The sequence below is a fragment of the Euprymna scolopes genome, chromosome 39, assembly GCF_053919585.1.
Source record: "Euprymna scolopes isolate OS-2025 chromosome 39, ASM5391958v1, whole genome shotgun sequence".
NCBI lineage: Eukaryota > Metazoa > Mollusca > Cephalopoda > Sepiida > Sepiolidae > Euprymna > Euprymna scolopes.
Window position 1 is genome coordinate 70,162,165 of NC_136520.1, and position 21,784 is coordinate 70,183,948.

General features: G+C 34.9%; 2 protein-coding genes across 2 annotated transcripts in view; one reads left to right on the plus strand and one right to left on the minus strand.

The window, feature by feature from the left end:
• LOC145263843 (uncharacterized) overlaps positions 1-21,784 on the minus strand; it is a 649,003-nt gene that overhangs the window by 532,046 nt on the left and 95,173 nt on the right. The window contains exons 4-7 of the mRNA XM_080120917.1: positions 17,111-17,302; positions 14,163-14,222; positions 7,079-7,252; positions 3,600-3,950 (exon numbers count right to left, since the gene is read on the minus strand). Of these exons, the coding sequence (XP_079977043.1) occupies positions 3,600-3,950; positions 7,079-7,252; positions 14,163-14,222; positions 17,111-17,302 (777 nt within the window). The remainder of the gene's footprint in view (positions 1-3,599; positions 3,951-7,078; positions 7,253-14,162; positions 14,223-17,110; positions 17,303-21,784) is intronic.
• Positions 1-21,784, plus strand: part of LOC145263845 (uncharacterized) — a 624,663-nt gene that overhangs the window by 387,405 nt on the left and 215,474 nt on the right. The window lies entirely within an intron of this gene.

The window sequence follows — 21,784 nt, forward strand, 5'->3', positions numbered from 1 at the left end:
AGATGCACCAGCCCAAACATGACAACAGTACTCCATATATAAGTGAATGGAGGCCTTATAGAGGTACAGAATACTTTCAGGTGTAAATAGCTTTCTAGCACGGTAGAGAGAGCCCACTTTCTTCGTAGCAGCTTTGGCAATGCTCTCAATGTATCTGTTCCAATTCATGTTCCCTGTGAACGTTAAGCCGAGGAGTTTAAAAGAAGTACTTTCAGGTACTGTGTTTTTGGCCATTGCTATTGGTGGTAGAGAAGGTTTCTTGTAATTTTTGAAGGAAACACGCTTAGTCTTGGCAGCATTAAATGTGACCATCCATTTTTGTCCCCCTTCCACTACGGATTGGAGGTCTTCCTCTAGTGTTTCTACCATTTCCTTAGATATGTGTTCATTTGTTTACCCCTTCTGTCTATTATAGAGCGTAGTGTCATCAGCAAATATACACATCTCACAGACAATTTTATCAGAAAGGTAATTTATATTAGGAATAGTAAAGGTCCCAGGATAGACCCTTGAGGTACTTTTGCATTTATATCATATTGTTTAGATGTACGACTATCAAGGACAACCTGAATTCTTCTCTTACTTAGGAAGGATTTAATTACATTATGTATTCTTCCAATGATACCATATGATCTGATTTTCCTCAGAAGTGCCATACCCTGTCAAAAGCCTTAGATATATCGAAGGCTACCACTCTATTCTTCCCTGCTTTGTCCAGTGAACAGTATATACATTCAGATTATAGTTAGGATATTTGCTGTGGAACAGGCTTGCCTAAATCCATATTGATGGTCAGTCAGAAGTTTAGCAGCTGTAAGGTGATGGAATAGAGCAAATATTTTGGCAAAAAGCGGGAGGAGGCTAATGGGGCAATAATTTAATGGGTCAGTTCTTTCGCCAGAATTCTTGAAAACTGGAACTACAGAAAGTTTTCCAGTAGTCAGGAAAGTAAGATTCATTAAGACATTTGTTGTAAAGTTTAGAGAGAACTGGAGCAACCTCAGCAAAGTATTTTTTTAATAGCACAGCCAGGATGACATCGGGTCCACATGCTTTCGAGATGTTTAGGTTTTTTATGTTACCATGCACCTGAGAAGGGGTGATTTTCAGATCATCTAGTGTGGCGTCTGTCTGCAAAGTCAGGAAGACAGTGGTTTGCTGGGTCCAATGTGAAGTTGGAGGCAAACTGACTAGCAAGCACATTAGCCTTCTCGGTTGCCGTGCAAACAACCTCATGACTGTTTGATATGGGGAAATCATTGACTGCCCATTATTTACTACATTATTTACTACACTGTTGTAGATTTTCCACAAATCATGGGCTCCTAATTTCTGTGCTTCGATGCGTTTTCTGGTGGTTTCAGTATATTCTTTCTTATAATTATGTCTAGCTTCGATAAACTTCTGTTTATTAGAACTGGACTTATGTCGGTTAAATTTGCGGTACACATGCTGCCTTTGAGCAATGGCAGCTGCACAAGTAGAAGTAAACTATTGGGGAGAGTGAGGCTTGCTATAGAATTTCCGCGTGGGAACATGCTTCAATTGCAGTTTTGAACCATTCAATGGTCTCATTTGTGCACTGTTTAGCTGGAAGAGAAAATATATTTCCCCATGGGGCATCTCTGATGAGATCCCTGATGGCTTCCTAGTCAGCCTTTTTATAATATCTTGTTATTTTGAGCAGTAGTGGCTCTTCAGTTTTGGGTCGAGAATTTAGGACAATTTCTATCATTATTACAGTGTGATCAGCATTCCTCAAGGGCATTTGTTACCCAATCATCAGGAACTGTGGTCAGAAATAGATCTGGAAGTGAGGCATGTTGATCTTACTGGTCTGGGAAACGTGTTGGAAACGTAACCGTCTGTGATAGGGAATGAGATATAGAGAAGCTATGTATTGTGCTACTATCTGCGTCTGTGTGAGTAGAGAAGCAAAGCCAGTTGTTGTGGTGAACATTGAAGTCATCAAATATATGTACTTGAGCACTAGTATCGAGGGACAGTGCTGTATCTATGCTGTCAGAGACTTTGTTTAATAGGGTACAGTCCTGGGTTGAGGGAGAGCACTAGAGAAAATAAAAGTAACTAATATTATGTTGCATGTTAAGTTTGAAGCTCATAAAGGCCTGATCGTCTGATTCTAGTTTTGTTTCTCTAGTCAAGGAGAGGGTGTTTCAAATATAGACTCCAAAGTCCGTGCATATGTCTGTCTGTCCTTACGGCAGAGTGGGAGATAACCAGGCATGTTAAAGTGGTTCTAACAAGGTATATCGCCACTTTGATGTAAGGGGCTACTATTTGGGACCATGCTTAAGAAAGATTAACAAAATGTTGGCTTAATTTCAGGTTGGGGGGGGGAGTGTTGGGCAAAGTGGGCCAGTTTTGATGCCAAATATACACACACAAGTGGTCTATTAGCAGAGTCCTTCCTAGAAATTTGTGGCCTTGTGAAAGCCCATCAGAGATAGCAGCAAGATCCTTTTCCATATGCGACATGGTACTACAACTATCCTGATATTATACATCTGATGACAGAGCAGCCGCTCTAAGCACTACCAAAGAGTTAGGACTCCTGCACTGTCAGTTGGAAACAGCAGTCAAACAAACTGTCAATCAGGTATGCTCAGCCTCTCAGACAAGAGAGAATCAGCCGAGTGAGCACAAGTGGCACGCAAGCAAACCCAATTTGCTCAGTTTGTGAGAAAAAGAAATTGGGGGTAGGGAAACAGCGTTCAATGTCCTAGTCAGGAAACAAGGCCAAGCACAGGTGCTGGTGAATCCCTGGTATTGTACCTCTGTGCTTGACTGATAGACAATAAAAGGAGCATGAAAGGTGGCAATAGGCAGAACCTATCTACTCCTTAAACAATTTAGGTTTGCAAACAAGAGAATTTGTTTGAGGCACCAGTTCTAGGAAGGTTATCAACCATGACTGAGGAGGCCTCCCTTCCCCAGTTTTAATACCAGAGTTTTCCTTCTAGATGGATGAGCTGACAAGATCTAGGGGTCAATGTTTCAAAAAACTGTGCTATATTATTGATTTAAATAAGCAAGCTGTTTTGATGGTAACATAGGTATGATGAACAATAAATAATCTTTGTATTTTTTTTATTCATAAGATAGTTTAATTGTGTGAATCTACTGTGGCGCCAATGTGGTGACAGTATGGAGGGACCAATGGGTAAAAAAAATTTTTCATCCCAAACAAGGCACAGTGCTACTTTGATGTAGGGGGCTACTATCTGGGACATAAATTTCAGGGATACTATGTAGGAAGTTGAGCAGCAAGATGTTTGTTTATATTAAACTTGAATTCTTGCATGTCAGTACAGTCAAGGAAGCAAGAACCCAGAAGGAAATTCTAAAGTCTAGCAGTCCTAGGAAGGAAACTATTAGAGTAAAAGGCTTTCTGGCATCTGGAAATCTCTACTGTGTAGGGGTGAGATTTTGCTGTTTGTCGGGTTTATCGGGGATATTTATGTCGAGGAGGTACACCGAGTGATAATATGCTTCATTTGGGGGTGAACAAGAAGAAAAAGCAAAATTTTACTGCAAGAAACGGAAAGTCAAAGATAAAGTTGTAACTAAAGCCTTACGCGTATATCGATGTGTGCTAATTTTTCATCTTTCAGTTGCTCCTCCAGCTTTTGATTTTTTCGTCTCTCCTCATCCAAATGCGTCAATAAGCAATCAGACCGTTCCTGTAAGGTACTCAGCTGTTTCACAAGCTCTTGGTGGTCAAGCAGCTGCTGTTCAGTGATGGCTGTAGATGATTGCAAATGGGCATAATCTCCATTAACTTGGGACAATTTCTGGACAAGTTGTGACATCATTTCATCTTTTTGGTGGATGACCAACTGAAGGTTGAGGATTTCATTCTTAGCGTCTTGTAACGCTTGGGCGGAAACGCAATGTTGTTTCATTTGTCCATTCAACTTCTCTCCGGCCTGAAAAAAAAGAAGTAATATCTTATTATTATACTGAGTATTATTATAGACCAGACTTTTTAGCCTGATAAAAATGGTAAAAGGTTATGGCCTGTTGACTTAGAACGAATGCTTTATGCCAAATTGATGGGTGAATATAGTTAAACACCTCCACAGACTGCTATCCAGAAGGGATCTTATGTCACTAACAAGAAAGATGATTTACAATAAAAAATGTCAGAACCTGATGAAAACAATTTAAAAGTCGAAAGCGTGTTTATTCCTTAAGATTAATAATGTATTTTGGAGAAAAAACATAAACAGACATCGTTATTTGGTTTTTTAATTTCTATAATACAATTCAAATATGAAACAATGTTTTCCAAGTGGCAATACTTTTCTTTAGTTTATATGTATATATATATATATATATATATATATATATATATATATATGCTAGATTTTTTTTTAACCTATGACACGTACACAAAAGTTATAGCTGTTGATTAGAATAAGTGCTTTATGCCAAATTGATGGTTGAATATGGTTATATTTTTGCATTAAATACTAATCGTAACTGCACATCAAATAAATACCATAATAGTTAATTCACTGTACCTTATCATAACAAAGGTGCATACAAAATTTTAAATAGATCGACGGAGTAGTTTCTCTGAAAACCTTTAGAATAAATGTGGTATTGTGGTGACTAATCCTTAATAATCCCTAATTGTGGATCAAACAGATACCATAATACTTAGTTTGCTGCAACCTATCATAATAAAGGTCCATACTAAATTTCAGTCAGATCAGTTCTGTAGTTTCCAAGAAACAGTGGAATGGACAGACGGACAGACTAAGGGAAATATTATATCGATTAACACCCTCTGTTAAATTACCCTCACCCTTAAAACTAAATTCTCATTTTTTTTAAGTAATCATATATATATATATATATATATATATATATATATATATAGAGAGAGAGAGAGGGGAGTCATCCACATACAGTATTATTATTATTATTATAAAAATATCAAAATTTTGTAACCCTTCCCAGCCCTAAAACGAACAATGCAAATCTGTAACATAGTTGCGTCAGTATTTTAGAGCATGGCATGAGTACGACGTCACAAACTCAAATGCATATACAGGGATTAAAATCGGGATGAAAGAGGAGTAGAAAAAAGAAAAAAAAAATGTGTGGGAAGTTACGTTTGGCAAGCACGCGACAGCTCTTCCTTTTATCCCTTTAATTGAGACCCAGTTATGTTTGGTGTAGTGTATTGAGAGTCAGCTGTGTCTGGTGCCGTGTATTGACAGCCAGCCATGTCTGGTGCCATCTATTAACAGCTAGCTGTGTCTGGTACCATGTATTGATAGCCAGATGTGTCTGGTGCCATCTATTAAGAGCTAGCCATGTCTGGTGCCATCTATAAAGAACTAGCCATGTCTGGTGCCATGTATTGATAGCCAGCCATGTCTGGTGCCATGTATTGATAGCCAGCCATGTCTGGTGCCATCTATTTATAGCCAGCCGTGTCTGGTACCATGTACTAATAGCCAGCCATGTCTGGTGCCATCTATTAAGAACTAGCCATGTCTGGTGCCATGTACTAAGAGCCAGCCATGTCTGGTGCCATCTATTAAGAGCTAGCCATGTCTGGTGCCATCTATTAAGAACTAGCCGTGTCTGGTGCCATGTATTGATAGCCAGCCATGTCTGGTGCCATCTATTAAGAGCCAGCCATGTCTAATGCCATCTATTAAGAACCAGCCATGTCTGGTGCCATGTATTTATAGCTAGCCATGTCTGGTGCCATCTATCAACAGCTAGCCATATCTGGTGCCGTGTTTGGTGGTGTGTAATGACAGTCGGCCTTATACAGTTAAAAAGTGGGGAAAATTATTGATAGTGGTTTCAGCTAGACGGGTGTTTTTCGTGAAAGATTGGTGGGGGGGGCAGAGATTGGAGCTCAGACGAGCACTTGTCATGGAAATAACGATAAAACAAAGACAGGCTCACAACGTCCCTTTAAATACTAGGTGATTTTCCCTTGTAAGGAAAATTACCATCATGCCAGGTTGTCCTGACAAATCCCTGGACAGAGAGACCTTAGACACCCGAGGACAATATCTAGTAGGCATTAAAGTTCTCACCACTATAAACAAGAACATGTTTGACAAACTCATTTCCCACTCGCCATCAGATGATCGTCTCCGTCAGCAGCGGCAATTACATAGAAAAATAATGCAAATTTAAAATAACAGTGAAAATTAAATATATAAAAAATTTATTTCAAGATTATAAAAAGCATGGTGTTATACATTACAGGCCACTTCAATGCGCAGTTGACAGGCACAGCTGGTGCATATCAACAAAGGTTTGATTTTCAGAGATTTTTCAATGAAATTAATTCAACAATTCAACTATATTTGACAATACATAGAATAACATTGCTAAATAAATTACCGGGTCTCTGGATATACAATTTTTGTTTTTATTGTCTGTTTCATTTCTTTTTGTTAAATGTCGAATTTGGATGCAACAGACATCTTATATATATATATATATTTTACAAAGGGGTCACCACTTATCAAAACTCAGAGGCCACTAGAGGATAAGGGTTAATGCATGTATTGTAGTCACTGGGACAGTTGTGTAATAATCATCTGTAGAAGTAATTTGGTATAATTAGATCATTTACAAGGACAGCTAAACAAGAACTTTTTTACATTGGACTTGAAGATAATGGTAGCGTAGTCAGCTGGAAAGCAGACCAGCGGAACAGAATTCCACAGGCGGGCAGTTCTAGGGAAGAAGCTTTGTTCATGAAATCCATGTTTAGGTTTAGGCAACAACAGAAAGTGGGGAAATTTATTGATAGTGATTTTGGCTAGACAAGTGTTTTTTGTGAAGGATTGGAGAGGAGGGGACCATTGATTGGAGCTCAGTCGAATACTTGCCTTGGAAATAGCGATAAAGTAGGGACAGGCTTGCAACATCTCTTACAAACTATCAGTCCTCAGCTCAATAAATCGAAAACATAACAAAAGTAAAACCATGGTATCATTACAATAACAACTCATTAAACGAAAAGAACAAACAAAAAAAGAAAGAAAGAAGAAAAAGAAGAAAAGAAACTTACCTGTTGTAATTGAAGTTGAAGCAGCTGGACTTGTTGAGCTAATTTTTGTGTCTCTACAGAACACACTTGCTGTAGACCCTTCTCGCCAGCATCCTGAGCAGAGATTTGCAATCGAGAAGATAATTGTCGCAAAAGCTCATCACGTTTTATGATGCCATTTTCAAGTTCTTGTATCTAAAACAAAATGAATACAAACTGAATAATTAATCAAGCATCAAAGAAAATCTTTGTTTTTCTTTTCTTTTTTTTTTAACTCATGAGTCACCACTTATCAAGGCCAAAAGTCACTCAAGGATATGGGGGTTATGAAATGGATGGATTGCAAGTTGAATGATGAATAATGTTGAATGAAGATTTTAAAGACAACTATGTATAGTACACAAAAGTTTAGCTATGTTGAGCCTGGTCAATACTGACTGGGTGACCATTTGGGAATACTAGATGCTGTATGTGGGAATGTTCTCTGTCTATCTCGGCATTGTTTTTAATCGTCTTATACTTCAACTTGCCACTAAACTCAAGCAATGATCGTATTATTTGGATCATTCGAACTACTGTTTTCATCTTGAATGTTATTTTCACAACATTTTGGTTCATGTAACCTCTGACCTTCTCCAGGTCTATCTTGACAAACTCTGGAATCTGCACAGAATTTCAAACAGAACTAGCATGTAGCATGTTCTTGTTACATCAGCCATGATTGAGTAGAGGTTCTAAATAATTAACAATTGTATTTGGAGTGTTGCCTACAATGAGGATTGAACCTTCAACCTCCAGAAGCATGTAACTTACAGCTGAATTTTACCAAGTATTCTATCCACTATGTCACGGGTCCTAACTTACGAAACAAGAGCATGCTACCCTCATGGATTAAATAAAAGGCTTGGTTTGAAATTCCGTATGCAGATTTCCAGGTTTGAGATAAGGATTCCCAGAGTTCAACAAGATACATATGAAGAAGGTCAAAGGTTACATCAACCAAAACGTTGTGAAAATAAAACTCAAGATGAGAACAATAGTCCAAAGAATCTAAATAATCGATCCTCGTCTGAAAAATTCATAAACATAATATTAAGCAACAATGTTTCAAGTTAGATGAGGTTGTGCATCCCCTGCTTCATAATAACTCCTCTGTGCATGCAACTGTACAAGGGGTATCTATTGCCACTAAAGACAGAACAGAGAGGGGGGGGTTGTAGTTTGGAGCCAAGCCGTCCCATGGTAATGTGCTCCACAGGTGGGAAGTTCTTTGGAAAAAAACTGTTCACTAAAATTCTGCTGACGCTAGGCACGAAGAAAAAAGTTCTTTTAAGTTGAAAGTTCATATATCAAAAAACGACCTCCCCCCCCCCCCACTGTTTATTGCGTGTATCATCAAATTTGGAATGGTTATTTTTTTTTTTTTTTTTTTTTTTTAAATATTTGCTTTTAACAGACAAATCTTCCAATTCAATTAAAACTTCCCCCTCCAATACTGAATAGAAAAGAACTGAAAATTTTCAATTTTATTTTTTTTCATACTCATATAGTGATTAATATTTATATTATTGTTTGTGCTGCTCTACAAGCTACAAGGGAAAAACAATAATGGTGGCTATGCAACTTCTGGCCATTAGCTGGCTCACTGCCTGGGAGAATCTTCAGGGAAGATCACTCACATGGATTAACAACAGGTTTAGTTCACAGGCGAAGTCCAAGAAAATGCAGAGTTTTTGCACATGGGTTTTAACGATAGTGTTCTATGTCACAGGCCACTTTATGGCATAGCTGAGAATTTTCAAAAAATACATAAGATAATATTCTGACCGATAACTGGGGATATTAAGACGCGTTAAAAGATAAATAAAAATACATCTGTAGATCATATCTATATTTAGACCAGACATCATAATTACCTTTTTGTTTTGTTCAACACTTATCTGTTTCAATTAGTTTTTGTCAAGTACCAGAGAGAGAGAAGTGGGGGGGGGGAGAGAATTAACTCTACTATAGACATACACTTACCCAAAATCTGCACAGCCCTTTTGAAAGGATTCTTCTAAAAGATAACTTGGATCTTTTTTTCCAGATCAGTAAGTGGAGGAGCTTAAGATGTCTTGTGCAAACAAAAAGTCGTTCATTTTTTCATCAAGACATTAGGGTTTATTTTCTTCTGTTCTTTTTTTAATTTGAAGTCAGACAATTTTTACTGACCCCCAACTCTTGAATTTGCCCAGACTCCAACGTCCCTGCCACACCCACTAAATTTAAGAAATTATAGAATCAAGTATTTACATCAGGGATTGACAATTCATTCAACCCCACAGGCCAGATTGTGCTATAATCATGGGTCGCAGACCGGACAAAATTCATTAATGAAAAATTAAGAAAAATCACATATGCAGACGTCTGTCAACTTAAATATTTAAAACCATAATTAAAATAAACATTGAGAAATGAGTGAGAAAAACAAAAGAAAATCTAACATTAAAAGACATCTAACAAAAATTTTTCAAGAAACATCAAAATACTTTGCCCAGGTGTAAAATACACTTAAATATATTTTAATTTGTCCAGATTCTACATATATTATAGAGTTGTGATTTTAAAAGTTTAAAAAAAAAAAAAAAAGTATTTGGGTGCCATCAGCTAGAATTGAAACCAAAACTGCAGCAAAGCTGGTGATGTTACCACAATAACAACGTGACATATGAACCGATTAAAAATTAAAAATAAAAATAAACTAAGATGAATGTACAAAATGTTTAATGATTTTTTTTTTTCAATTTTGGCCCATTTTTGACTTTGTAAAAACAATTTTAACCAGCTAAAGACCCATAAAAAAATGACTCATAAAAAATCCAATCATTTGAGGCCCCTAGCACCGCTCTGCGACTTTTAGTTTCAGAGGAAACAGAGTTTGAAATATGGAGACAGACAGACCAACAGACAAACATACAGCCGTTTATATATTAGATTATTATCATTATTGTTTTTGCTGTACTCATTTCTAAATGTTTATCAATTTCACAACGAAAATATGTATTTTCACTCATTTATCTTTAAACATATCATCTTGTCCTCAGCTATGGGTCAGAATTTTAGATGTTTGTCCAGAACCCCCTCTCCAATATATTAAAGCATAAAAATAAAGAAAAATCTGTATGACGTATGTATCCGTGACGGAAGGAGAATATTGTATTCCAAAAATCATGTAAATTGATCAAGTAGTTTCGTGTTTATAAGGAAAATAATTTTAAAGTAATTAATGGAAATTCGTAGGCATTACAACAAAAAATCGTGCAAGTTTAAATTATCTCCCTTGTTTATTGAAACTGTTTTGAAGATGGTGTCGCAAGACAATCCCTCCTCGATTAGTCATAAAATTTGATTTTTATTTAAAAACTAGCGGGGGTACCCGGTGCTGCCCGGGTGTGTGGAGGTGTAGTAAGGACCCCCCCCCTCCATCCACACACCCGGGCAACGCCGGGTACCCTCGCCGGGTAGTCCGGGGGTCAAAACAACGGTAAGCAGTTTCGGTGAAGAAATGGGTTAAAAAAAAAAAAATTTGCTAGGTAGGTAGGTATGCTCGAACCCGTAACGCAAAGGAGGAAAAAAAAAAACACGACCTATTAAACAATGTCTCCATCGCGCGACGCGACCAGAAGTCAAGAGTGTTGAAATTAAGCAAAGTCAATCCAACAATGACGATGACTTGCTAAAATGTCGGCGAAAAAAGCAACACCTCCTGTACAAAACTACCCAGTTTAGGGTGAAGGAATTATGCTTTTGGCCAATTTTTCGATATTTGTCATCCAAAGGATCGATCTTGAAAACGATACCCATCTCGTCAGGATCCGTCACCTCTGTCGAAAGTTTTTGCAAAACATACGTGCACGCACACATATTTAGATAAAACTACTGGATAAAATTTTTTTTTAATTACATTTTCACTCCAAACAAGGCATAGCACCACTTTGATGTAGAGGGCTACTATTAGAGTCATAAGTTGCAGGGATACTATGTAGGGAGTTGAGCAGCAAGATGTCTGTTCACATTACACTTAAACTTTTACATGTCAGTACAGTTGGGGAAGCAGGAACCAGGAAGGGAATTCCAAAATCTAGCAGTTCTGGGGAAGAAACTATTAGAGTAGAAGGCTTCTCTACTTTACTCAATCTATATGATGTTTTGCAAATATTTTTTCGTTACGTCAAAGGTACATTTCTTTATTTTTGTTTTTTAATATAGAGAGAATTTTGGACAAACATTGAATGCTATTTAATGTATTTTCAAATATAGATGACATAATTTCCTTTAAAAATCTCTGAAATTCAAACATTTATCAATGTGGCATCTAATTATGAATTGGCCTGTAGTAAAGAACACCATAACAGATTTACGCAGTTTTGGTTTATGGAGAGATTATTGTTTTGTTGTCTGTGTTTACCTAATTGTATCTTCATTTTATGCTGAGAATGTATTTAAAAAAAAAAAAAAATTTATTTTCGTTTCATTCACCTTGATTTGACTAAAATTGTGTTTTGATTTCTTAAAAATTTGTTTGAATTCCAAATTCTGACAAATGATACAAAACTATTATTTCTCAATATTTGGAATTTTGAAATACAAACAAATTCTCCAATGAAAAAAAATAAATAAATAAAATAAAACTTCAAACAAATCTCAAAAAGCAATCAAAGAATTTGGCAATGTATTTTTATGATAAATTTAAATCTAACGATCCATTTTTTTTTTTTTGTTCTTCCTTCTAGTCTAAAACAGTTTAACCAACAACTGATGAAATTTGGCCAAGGTCACTTTATAGCTGTACTTCTTAAATACAAGATCTAACATATAAAATTAAGTCGATCATACCTAAATTTTTAATTTAAATAACAATGTATCAATGATATTTGATTATGACTAGCCAATTTGTCTTCATTCTCCTTCTAGCATGTCATTTGTCTTCATTCTCCTTCTAGCATGTATTTCATGCAGTTTCTTTTTTTTTTTTCAATACCTATTCCGATTAGGAAAATTGTTACAATGGAGACAAATTTAAATAATACATGATTTTAACATTATTATTTTGGTAATCATTATGAAATGAATAAAAAAAAAGAGAAAAATAATTTAGAATTAAGATAACGGTGTTACTGAACAGATTAACTAGTAAAATTGAAACTCAGCATTAAGATGAATAATGCAATATATATATGTAAGAGTATATTTTTTATGTGCAATACTGTTCTCAATAAATCGAATAATAGTTAATAAAAATACTTTACTTATATTAAAATACTTATATACTTTATTAACTCCAGGTTTAAAATGTAGGAGAGAACTTTTAATGAACACACTGATATTTATTACCGACTTAAATTATTTTTAAGGAAATACAGTTGAGAAATTAGTTAAAAACAATTTATTTCGATCTATCTATTCATTTGTGACCTGTTTGTATTTAAAAAAAAGTAATGAATAGAAATTCATTATCATCATCATCAGTGTTTAACAGCGTTAGCGACTACACCCTACAAATTGTAGAGCCATGGTAATCTTGGGAAGACAAATGAAGACGGTAGTTTTGTGCTGTTTTCTATCTTGATTTGGAGATGCATCTCCTTCAGTGAGTTAAATACGCTCTCAGATACTAACCTGGAAATTTCTACAACTCTGCACAGTACATACAGTGCGTAGCATCCCCAAATGATACTGGCCAGGCTCATTGTTGCTAAGCTTCGGCGATCTGATGAGCAACGTGATTGTATTGTATAGAAATTATAACACTTTAAAGTTTGAGCAAATATTGATTCTGTGTAAAGCAGCCATTTTATTTACGTTACAAACTAGATGGCCACTATACTAAGAATCAGTATTTAAGCAAGCTCTACAACTTCTATTAATTTTGCTTTTTATGCAATTAGGTAATAAATGAGTAAACTAAACTAAATTATTTTTAACTTGTTTCCCCAACTATATTAAATTAAAAATTTATGTCCGTAATAATTATTACCATTATTTTTTTTTTTTTTTTTCAAATGTAGTATTATTAATCTAATATCTATTGAACTAAACAAACAATAACAACTTCTTTAATTCATTCTGTACATAATTTTAAAATATATACAAAGAAAAAAATATATATCAAATTAATGAATTCTGGCCAACGCCTACGTCAGCGACATTCACGCTAGGCAGGTTGAACTGCCTTCCATCAAAGGAGAGAGTTTTATGAGAAGATTAAATTCACAGGCAATCCCCAGTCGCATGTATATCCCAGGTAGGGAAGATGAAATTAGGTTTTTTTGCAGGGAAGTCAACATCTTCCTACATACAGCGCCTGGTACTCTCAAATAGTCACCCATTTTAGTACTGTTTAACTTTGGTGATCCAATGAGAACCGGTATGTAGCAGTGATTATGCTGTGGGCAACACTATCTTTTTGGCTAGGAGAAAAGTGTGGTATCTGTTCTGATACTAAAATTTACGTTTTTTGACCTTAATCAGTGAAGGAGAAATCCTTCTAGATTGAGTCAATTTTAATTTTTGTTCCTATCCAGAGTGCCTCTTTTTTGGGAGCTAGATTTTCCCCACTTTAAAAACCGACCTTGTGTCTAACTCTGCCCTTGCGGGGAGGCAAGTAAATAGGAACAGTAAATAAGTACAACTAGTTAACACTAAAAAAAAAAATACTTTTTCACCTACGTCACCCTATAATGTGCGTTTACTAGTGATGAATATATGACATAATCACATTTGACACACTGTTTCCCCGACAGATCACCAAAGTTAAGCAACAATGAGCCTGGCCAATACGAAATGAGCGACAATTTGAGACTTTCAGGTTCATGGTTTCCAGTCGTCTTGAACTTCTCCTTGCCACTGGACTCAAACAGTGCTGATTCAAGGGAGGTGTGGTTGGGAATTGCGCAAGCCTTGCCACACAATTGCACGTGCAGCTGCCCCTACAGGGGGTATCCTTTGTTTTTCAAAACTGAATGGAGGCATTGTATGATACATCCTATAATGTATTCTAAGTTTTATTATTTAAAAAAAAAAAATTTGTTTTCTTTATAATAATGCCGGAATTATTACTTACCCTGATTATTTGGTCTCTTTGGTTTCCTGGCGTAGAATTTTCATGATGGTCAAACGAATTCTAAAATAACAAAATATCATAATTTTTGTTTTTTATCAATAAAAAGCAGGGTACTTTTTTTAAAGAATAAGTATCACAAGAAAAATTTTAGTACTTACATCATAAATTGTGAGTTTTATGGGAGACTTCCGAGATTAGTGAATGTTAACAAATTTCACTGAACAAACTGAATTATTATTAGCATTTGTTTGTTATTTTTTTTTTTTTTTTTTAGATGTTATTTAACAAAAATAAAAGTGTTGATTTTACCATGTACTTAAGTGTATTCAGTGATGTTTCAATATCATCATCGTCTAAGGTTTAACACCAGTTTTACATGCTGGCACATGTTCAGATTAAAAAAAAAAAAAAATCAGCTTCAGCAAAATTGAAAATGGTGATTATGTAGAAAAAATTCTGGAGCACAAAAGGTCAGTCGTTTTAATGGTATCACTCCCGTTTTCATAATTCTTCGACTTTTTGAGTTAAAAATATATGGCTTTACTTTTGGAATAACCCTCGCATAACACAGTTGCTTTAGTTGGAAAGATTCAATTGGTAAGTTTTGTTTGTTTAAAATAAATGTCTTTTCCATCATTAACTTGAAAACATAGACACATACATACAGCACTTGATGCTTTTTTAGGAATAAGTACCTATAGATTTACAATTGTTGTGACATAATAATTTCGGACTGAGAAAGCCAAATGAATTTCTGACTTTTGCTGAAATCATACAAATAAAAATCTTTTCTTGCCAAACGACTATTTTTCAATCAATTAGAATGATCGAGTTTAAACTCTTAATAATTTTTGGGATATCCTTATTACTTTTAAAACTTTTCATTTGCAATATTTTGGATATCTTTTCTTTTAATTTACCTTTTTTAAAATAACAATGATTAAAATAAAAAGAAATGCTTCTACAAAATACGAACCAAAGTAAACCAATTTTTGCCAAATTAAACCTAAACTTAGATCTGGGGAAAAATTCTGAATTTTATCAGAGACTTTCAAGATTGGTTAACCCATCAAACAAACTGCATTTTTTTTTTTTTTTTTTTAGCAAAGAAGTGATTTAACGAAAAAGTGTTGAACCAAGTTGTTTATTTTTACCCTGACCTAAGTTTTTGGTTTAGTTCAGCAAAAGTTGGTTTAGTTTAATTTGAGTTTTATGTTGGAGGAGGAGGAGGAGTAGGAGGAGGATGATGATGATGATGATGATGATGATGATGATGATGATGATGAGGAGGATGATGATGATGATGATGATGAGGAGGAGGATGATGATGAGGAGGAGGAGGAGGAGGAGGATGATGAGGAGGATGAGGATGATGATGATGATGATGATGATGATGCGTCGTTGTCATCATCATCATTTGTATTATAATAAAATTCAATTTAGTACCAAACCAAGTTATTACTTATTGTTTACCGTGAAAACCCTTCTGTGTGTTCCAGACCACCAGGTTTTTCTTTTCTTGGATACATCAAAAGTGTTACCTCAGCTATCAGAGGAGCTCAGATATTCCAGGTTCTTCCAATAAAAATACAACAATCCTGTTGGATTTTAGCCAACTCCTTATAACCTGACCCATCTCTAACTGAACTTGATCAATCTGCCCTGTGCTAATAAAATCATTTCGGTGAAATAAAAGGTTGAGGTGGAGGATAACATAAGAGTTTTAACCTTCAAGTTAAAAAAATTCACTCTAAAATTACAAAAAGCTGAATTTAAGATTAAAACTTTATTTTGCATGCATCTCCTTTTTATTTAAAGATAAATCTTTTGTGTGAAGCAGATTTTTTTAAATCTAAACATATGCCAGCATCTAAAACTGATGTAAAACCTTCAAAGACAACAACAAAGAAGAAGAAGAAGAAGAAGAAGAAGAAGAAGAAGAAGAAGAAGAAGAAGAAGAAGAAGAAGAAGAAGAAGAAGAAGCTGAGATCATAAAAATTTGAACTTTGGTTTTTTTTTCTTAATAAGAAGTTGACCCAATTTTTTTTAGCTGAAGATTGTTTCTTTTTTTTTTAAATTTAAAACCAAGCATTTTTTAATTTTACATTGATTCTTCTGTTATTTAGGTAGAGATTTTTTATAAATTTGAATCTTCATGTTTATTTTTAATTTGAAGTTGAGGTTTTTTATTTGTAGTGGAGTTATTTCTTCTATTTGAAGCTAGAAATTTTATAAAATTTTGAAGCATTCGGCTTGTTTTTTTTTTAATTTAAAGTTGGACTTTTGTTTTAGGCTGAGTTTTTCTTTCATTTGCAACCAATGTTTTTTTTTTAAGCCAAGGTTTTCTTTTTTAATTTGCAGTTGAACTAATTTGAATTTGAAAAAAATTTTGTTTTTAATTTGAAAAAAAATTTTTTAAATTTGATATTGATATTTTTGTTTACTTTTACGTTGAGAATTTTTTATTTGATGTTGAGATTTGTTTTAATGTTGAGATTTTTTTAATTTGAGATTGAGATGAAAAAAAAATCAAATCAAATTGCTGTTGAGATTTTTATGTTGAAATGTTTTTTATATGTTGCAATTTTTTAATGTTGATGTTCAGATTTTTAATTTGATATTGAGAATTTTTTAATTTAATATTGATTTTTTTTTTTTCACTTTTTATTGCTATTTTTTTCTTTTTATGGTGAGAATTTTTTAAATTTGATGTTGAGACTTTTTAATTTGATGTAGAGTGTTTTTTATTTAATGTTGAGATTTTTTAAATTTGATATTGAGATTTTAAATTTGATATTGAGAATTTTTTTTAATTTAAAGCCAATTTTTTAAATAATTTTAATAACTATGAAGAAGGAAAACTTTTAAATGGCAGTGATTCCCAGAAATCATCAAACAAGCTTCATAAAAATACAAGATACAAAGAAAGTATAAAGAGTGTTACGAACCACCTGAGAATTAGAAATCACATTTGCTTGTTTGAGGCGTTCATTTTCTGACTTGATAGATCGAATCTCAGCTCCAAGCCGTTCCAATGCTCGCTGTTTGCCCAAAACGGATTCCTCCAGTTCGCTGATCTTACTGGTCGCTTGATGCAGCTCCACCCGGGCAGCATTGAAAAGAGCATGCTTTTCATTCTCCTAGGGAGAAAAAGATGAAAGCATTCAATTAAATAAAAATTTCAAAAACGTGGGTGAGTAACAAAAGAAGTGTGTGTGTGTGTGTGTGTGTGTGTGTGTGTGTATATATTGACTGTTCTTAGCTAAAACCCATTGCTACACTTTATTCTATAAACAATAAATAACTCCCAATATAAACTATTTAAACAGATAGATCGATAATAACTAATTTTTAACCATATTATTATCTAACATGTTTATTATTATTACCGTTTTTTAAGGTCTTCGGCTATGACCGTGGCAGGCCGTACTTCGCTTTCAACGGAAACTAATGAAATAGAGTCAGAAGTTACACTTTCCACCCCTACAAATTCGGAATGGAATAAACCGGCGATAGTAATGATTAATGTTACAGAATTGGTTGAAAAGACTAAAGAATACGAGCACCTTGTGGTTGACAATGCATTACTATATATATATATATATATATATATATATATATATATATATAGATAGATAGATAGATAGATAGATAGATACAAGAAGATGACCCATCCCAGGACAAGTAAAACCAATTTTCCGGATAGGATGGCCTGGCCTTGCACTACTTTTACAAGGTGCCTTCAATAAATTTCCAAACTTTTTTGTACAGGCATTTAAAATTGTCATAGACTCTTGAAAATTAAGTACATTATTGCTATATATCTTAAGAGATGACTGACCAATTTTTATGATTTCAGATTAAAATCAACAGATACAGTAGGAATTGGAATACATCCTACTAAAGCCTGATCATCACAGCTGGTGAATGTCAAAAATGCAATTTGGACGTGAGGATTCTTTAGAAGAACGATATGCAATAAAATTTTGTTTTAAACTTCTACAAAAACATATGGAATGTTTCAAACTGCTTTTAGACCATCTTGCATGAATCGCGCATCAGATTTTTAGTGCCATAAGAGATCAAGGAAGATTTGTGCAAAGTTATCCAAATACACCTGAAGAAGGTCGAAGACCGACCAAAACATGTTGAAAATAACATTCAAGATGAGAATAGTAATCCGAAGAATCCAAATAATTTTTTTTCTTTTTTGATAAAGTGAATAATTTTCGCTCCAAACAAGGTTATTTCTTTGCTTGCATGTGTCACCAGCTTTGCTGACCCATAAACATAAAACTTGATCATAATTTCAACCATGATTAAATATAGAATCAATTTCATTTTTGTATATCTAGGTCAGAGGTCCAGGAAAAGGTGAAAGTCACATTTTTTTAAAACTTTGACTCTGCCCATAGTAGAAACTCACTATTTGGCCTATATTGTAACCAATGATGTTGCGTATCTTAAATGACCTTCACATTGACCTTTGATCTTGACAAGTTCAGCCATGGTCAAAAATTCTGACAGAATTTACAACTTTCCAAATTTGATGCATGTATCTTATGCTCTTTGATGACGGTACATTCCATACAAAATCTCAACCTGATTAGATGAATCATTTTTGAGTTATCAACGTTTCCATAATTTCAGGAATACTTCATACAATATGAGTCTTGACACAAAAGCACACCTTGATAAATGTCGAGCTGGTCGTAACTTGATCGAATAACATGTCACATCTGAATGTTGTCATCATTTCACATTTATTGCAAAACTCATCTATTATATAAATCTCACCTGTTTGTTTAAATGTATGTATCTATGTATGTATCTATGTTTGTAAAACTTTCAACAAAGGCGACGGATTTTCACGAGATGGTATCATTTTGAAGCTCAACCCTTCAGATGACAAATATCGAAAAATTGGCTAAAAACATTAATTCCTTCACCCTAAACTGGGCACTTTTCTACTTGGAGGGGGGGGTCGCTTTTTTTTTTTTTTTCAGATATTTTCGAAAGTCATCCCCTCTTTTTGATTGACGAGCCTTAATTTAAACCTTCGCCACTTCCGGTTTGGCGATGGACGCAACAGCAAAGACGTCAATTTTTATTTTTCACATTCTTTTCTCCTTCGCGGTACGGGTTCATGCTTGCCAGCCTACCACCACTTTTTTTTTTTTTTTGTTCTCAACACACATTTCCAAACACCCGGGCAACCAGGCTAGTTTTATTTTAAAACTTGGTGACTGGTGCCGAATTTGATCAGCCATATTTTTTTGTTTGTTTATAAAGTCATTTCTATAATAAAATCAGCTATTTAATGTCCACTCATTTGATTGTTATAAAAGTTGGAATTTGTTTTGGGGGTCTAGGCAAGGCAGATGACCAAACCACTTATGACCAGACTTTGTGGAGACTGTATTGGCACAACAACACGCTTTGACAAATGCCATCTTTTATTATAACATTGATAATTCCTATTTCCCCAAATCCTTAGAAAAAGTGAAATTAACAAGGCTCTTTTTATTATTAGCTCAACAGTCTTCTTTTCAAATTTAGAGTAAAATAGCAGGGGTACCCAGTGTTGCCCGGGTGTGTGTAGGTAGTGTAGTAAGGAACCCCATAAAAAAAAAATGCTGATGCGTCCATGGCAAAACCTGAAGTTGCGAAGGTTTTAATTAAGGCTAGTCAATCGAAAGGAGACGATGACTTGCAAAAATGTCAGCAGAAAAACTGACCACTCCTTGTGGAAAACTGGCGAGCTGAGGGTGAAGGAATTAATGTTCTTGGCCAATTTTTCAATATTTGTTGTTCGAAAGATCTATGTTTATAACGATACCGGTTTCGTCATGTTCCGACGCGTCAGAAGTTTTTGCGAGACACATTTTTCCCTTTATATATATGTAGAAGAAAATAACTTCTGATGATCAATTTGAAAGCAAGTTTTCCTTCATCCAAACCCAATGCAAGCTGGCCATAACTCAATCCGACAACACTGTCAAAATATGGATAAGTATTGTTATGTACTTTGTGTGTGTGTGTGTATGTGTGTGTATATATATACAGGGTGTTTCAAAAGTCTTGGGAACATTACAAATGCGTATATCTCATGAACTATTCCAGGTAGAAAAATGAAACTGGTGTCATTTTAAAGCTTGCTTAATCAAGTTTTTGGTCATACTAATGATTTTCGTCTTATCTTTCCATGTGCAGTAATGGCGTTCTCTAAACAAGACAAGGCGTTTTGCGTCCTCCAATTTGCAAAGACTGAATCGTGGACATGTGTTCAGCGTGCATTTCACAGGAAATTTAAAAAAGAAGTCCCTGAAAGGAAACCCATTGTCAGATGGCATGCTAAATTTGTGAAAGATGGGTGTTTGTGCCCAAGTAAGCGAACAGGTCGCCCTTCAACTTCAGAAGATGCAGTTGAGCAAGTCCGGAAGCCTTTCAGCAGAGCCCCCGTAAATCAGTGAGAAGAGCCAGCAGGGAACTTCAGCTTGCTCCAGCAACTGTCTGGCGTGTCTTAAGGAAACGACTGCAAATGGTACCTTACAAGCTCAAGTTGGTCCAAAAGTTGAAGGACACTGATAAGCCACTTCGCCGTGACTTTTGCATTGCAATGCAAGAGAAGTTGGAAGATAACGGCTTTGATGACCGGCTTGTTTTTAGCGATGAGGCGACCTTCTATCTGAATGGCAAAGTTAACAAGCATAGCACTCGCATATGGGGTACTGAGTGTGACTTTTTCCTTTGGGGGCTTTGTCAAGCAACAAGTCTATGTGCCGCCCCTTCCAAGAGATATTGACGAACTAAAGGCTCGAATAACGGCAGTTGTGGGAACCATTGACGTCAAGATGCTGGAACGCGTTTGGCAGGAAATGGACTATCGACTAGATGTCTGCCGTGTGACGAATGGTGCTCATATTGAGCAAGTTTGAAGATTCCCCACAAAACTTGAAACTTTAACCTTTCCAACGGTACCAATTTCATTTTTTAACTCCTAATAGTTTTTAAGTTATTAAAAATCTTTATGTTTCCAAGACTTTTGAAACACCCTGTATTGTCAGCAAGTTATTATTCAAGCACGCCTGATTGAACACGATGGAGTTCTTTTTTAAAATTTCTAAATTGACTTTGTTTTTTCATTTCTACTTAAATTCCTGACTAAACATTTTAAACTAAATACACATTTTCCAAAATCTAATTGTTTCATTTTTCTAATAATAATAATCGACCAGGTTACCCTGCATTGTCCGGTCAATATCTAACATTACTTCTTATGTCTTTCTTGCTTGCAAGTATATATATGTAGTCGGTGGGTTTGCATATATACATACACACTCGTGAGCAAAAAAAAAAATGGGCCAAACAAATTTTATACATTTTATTGCACTAAAAGCTATATTGAGCAAAGAACAATTGAACAATGAAACTTAAATGAGATTAATAACACAGAACAAGACATTTACTTTAATAAATGCTTAGGATGGAATCGCATTCTCTTTTGATTTCTTTAAAAAATCAATCCTTTTAGACATGCTCCCAACCAAAGTGGAACACTGAAGAGGAGATGCTATTCCATTTGCTTTGCACAGCTTCCCACAGTTTATCATTGTTCTCAA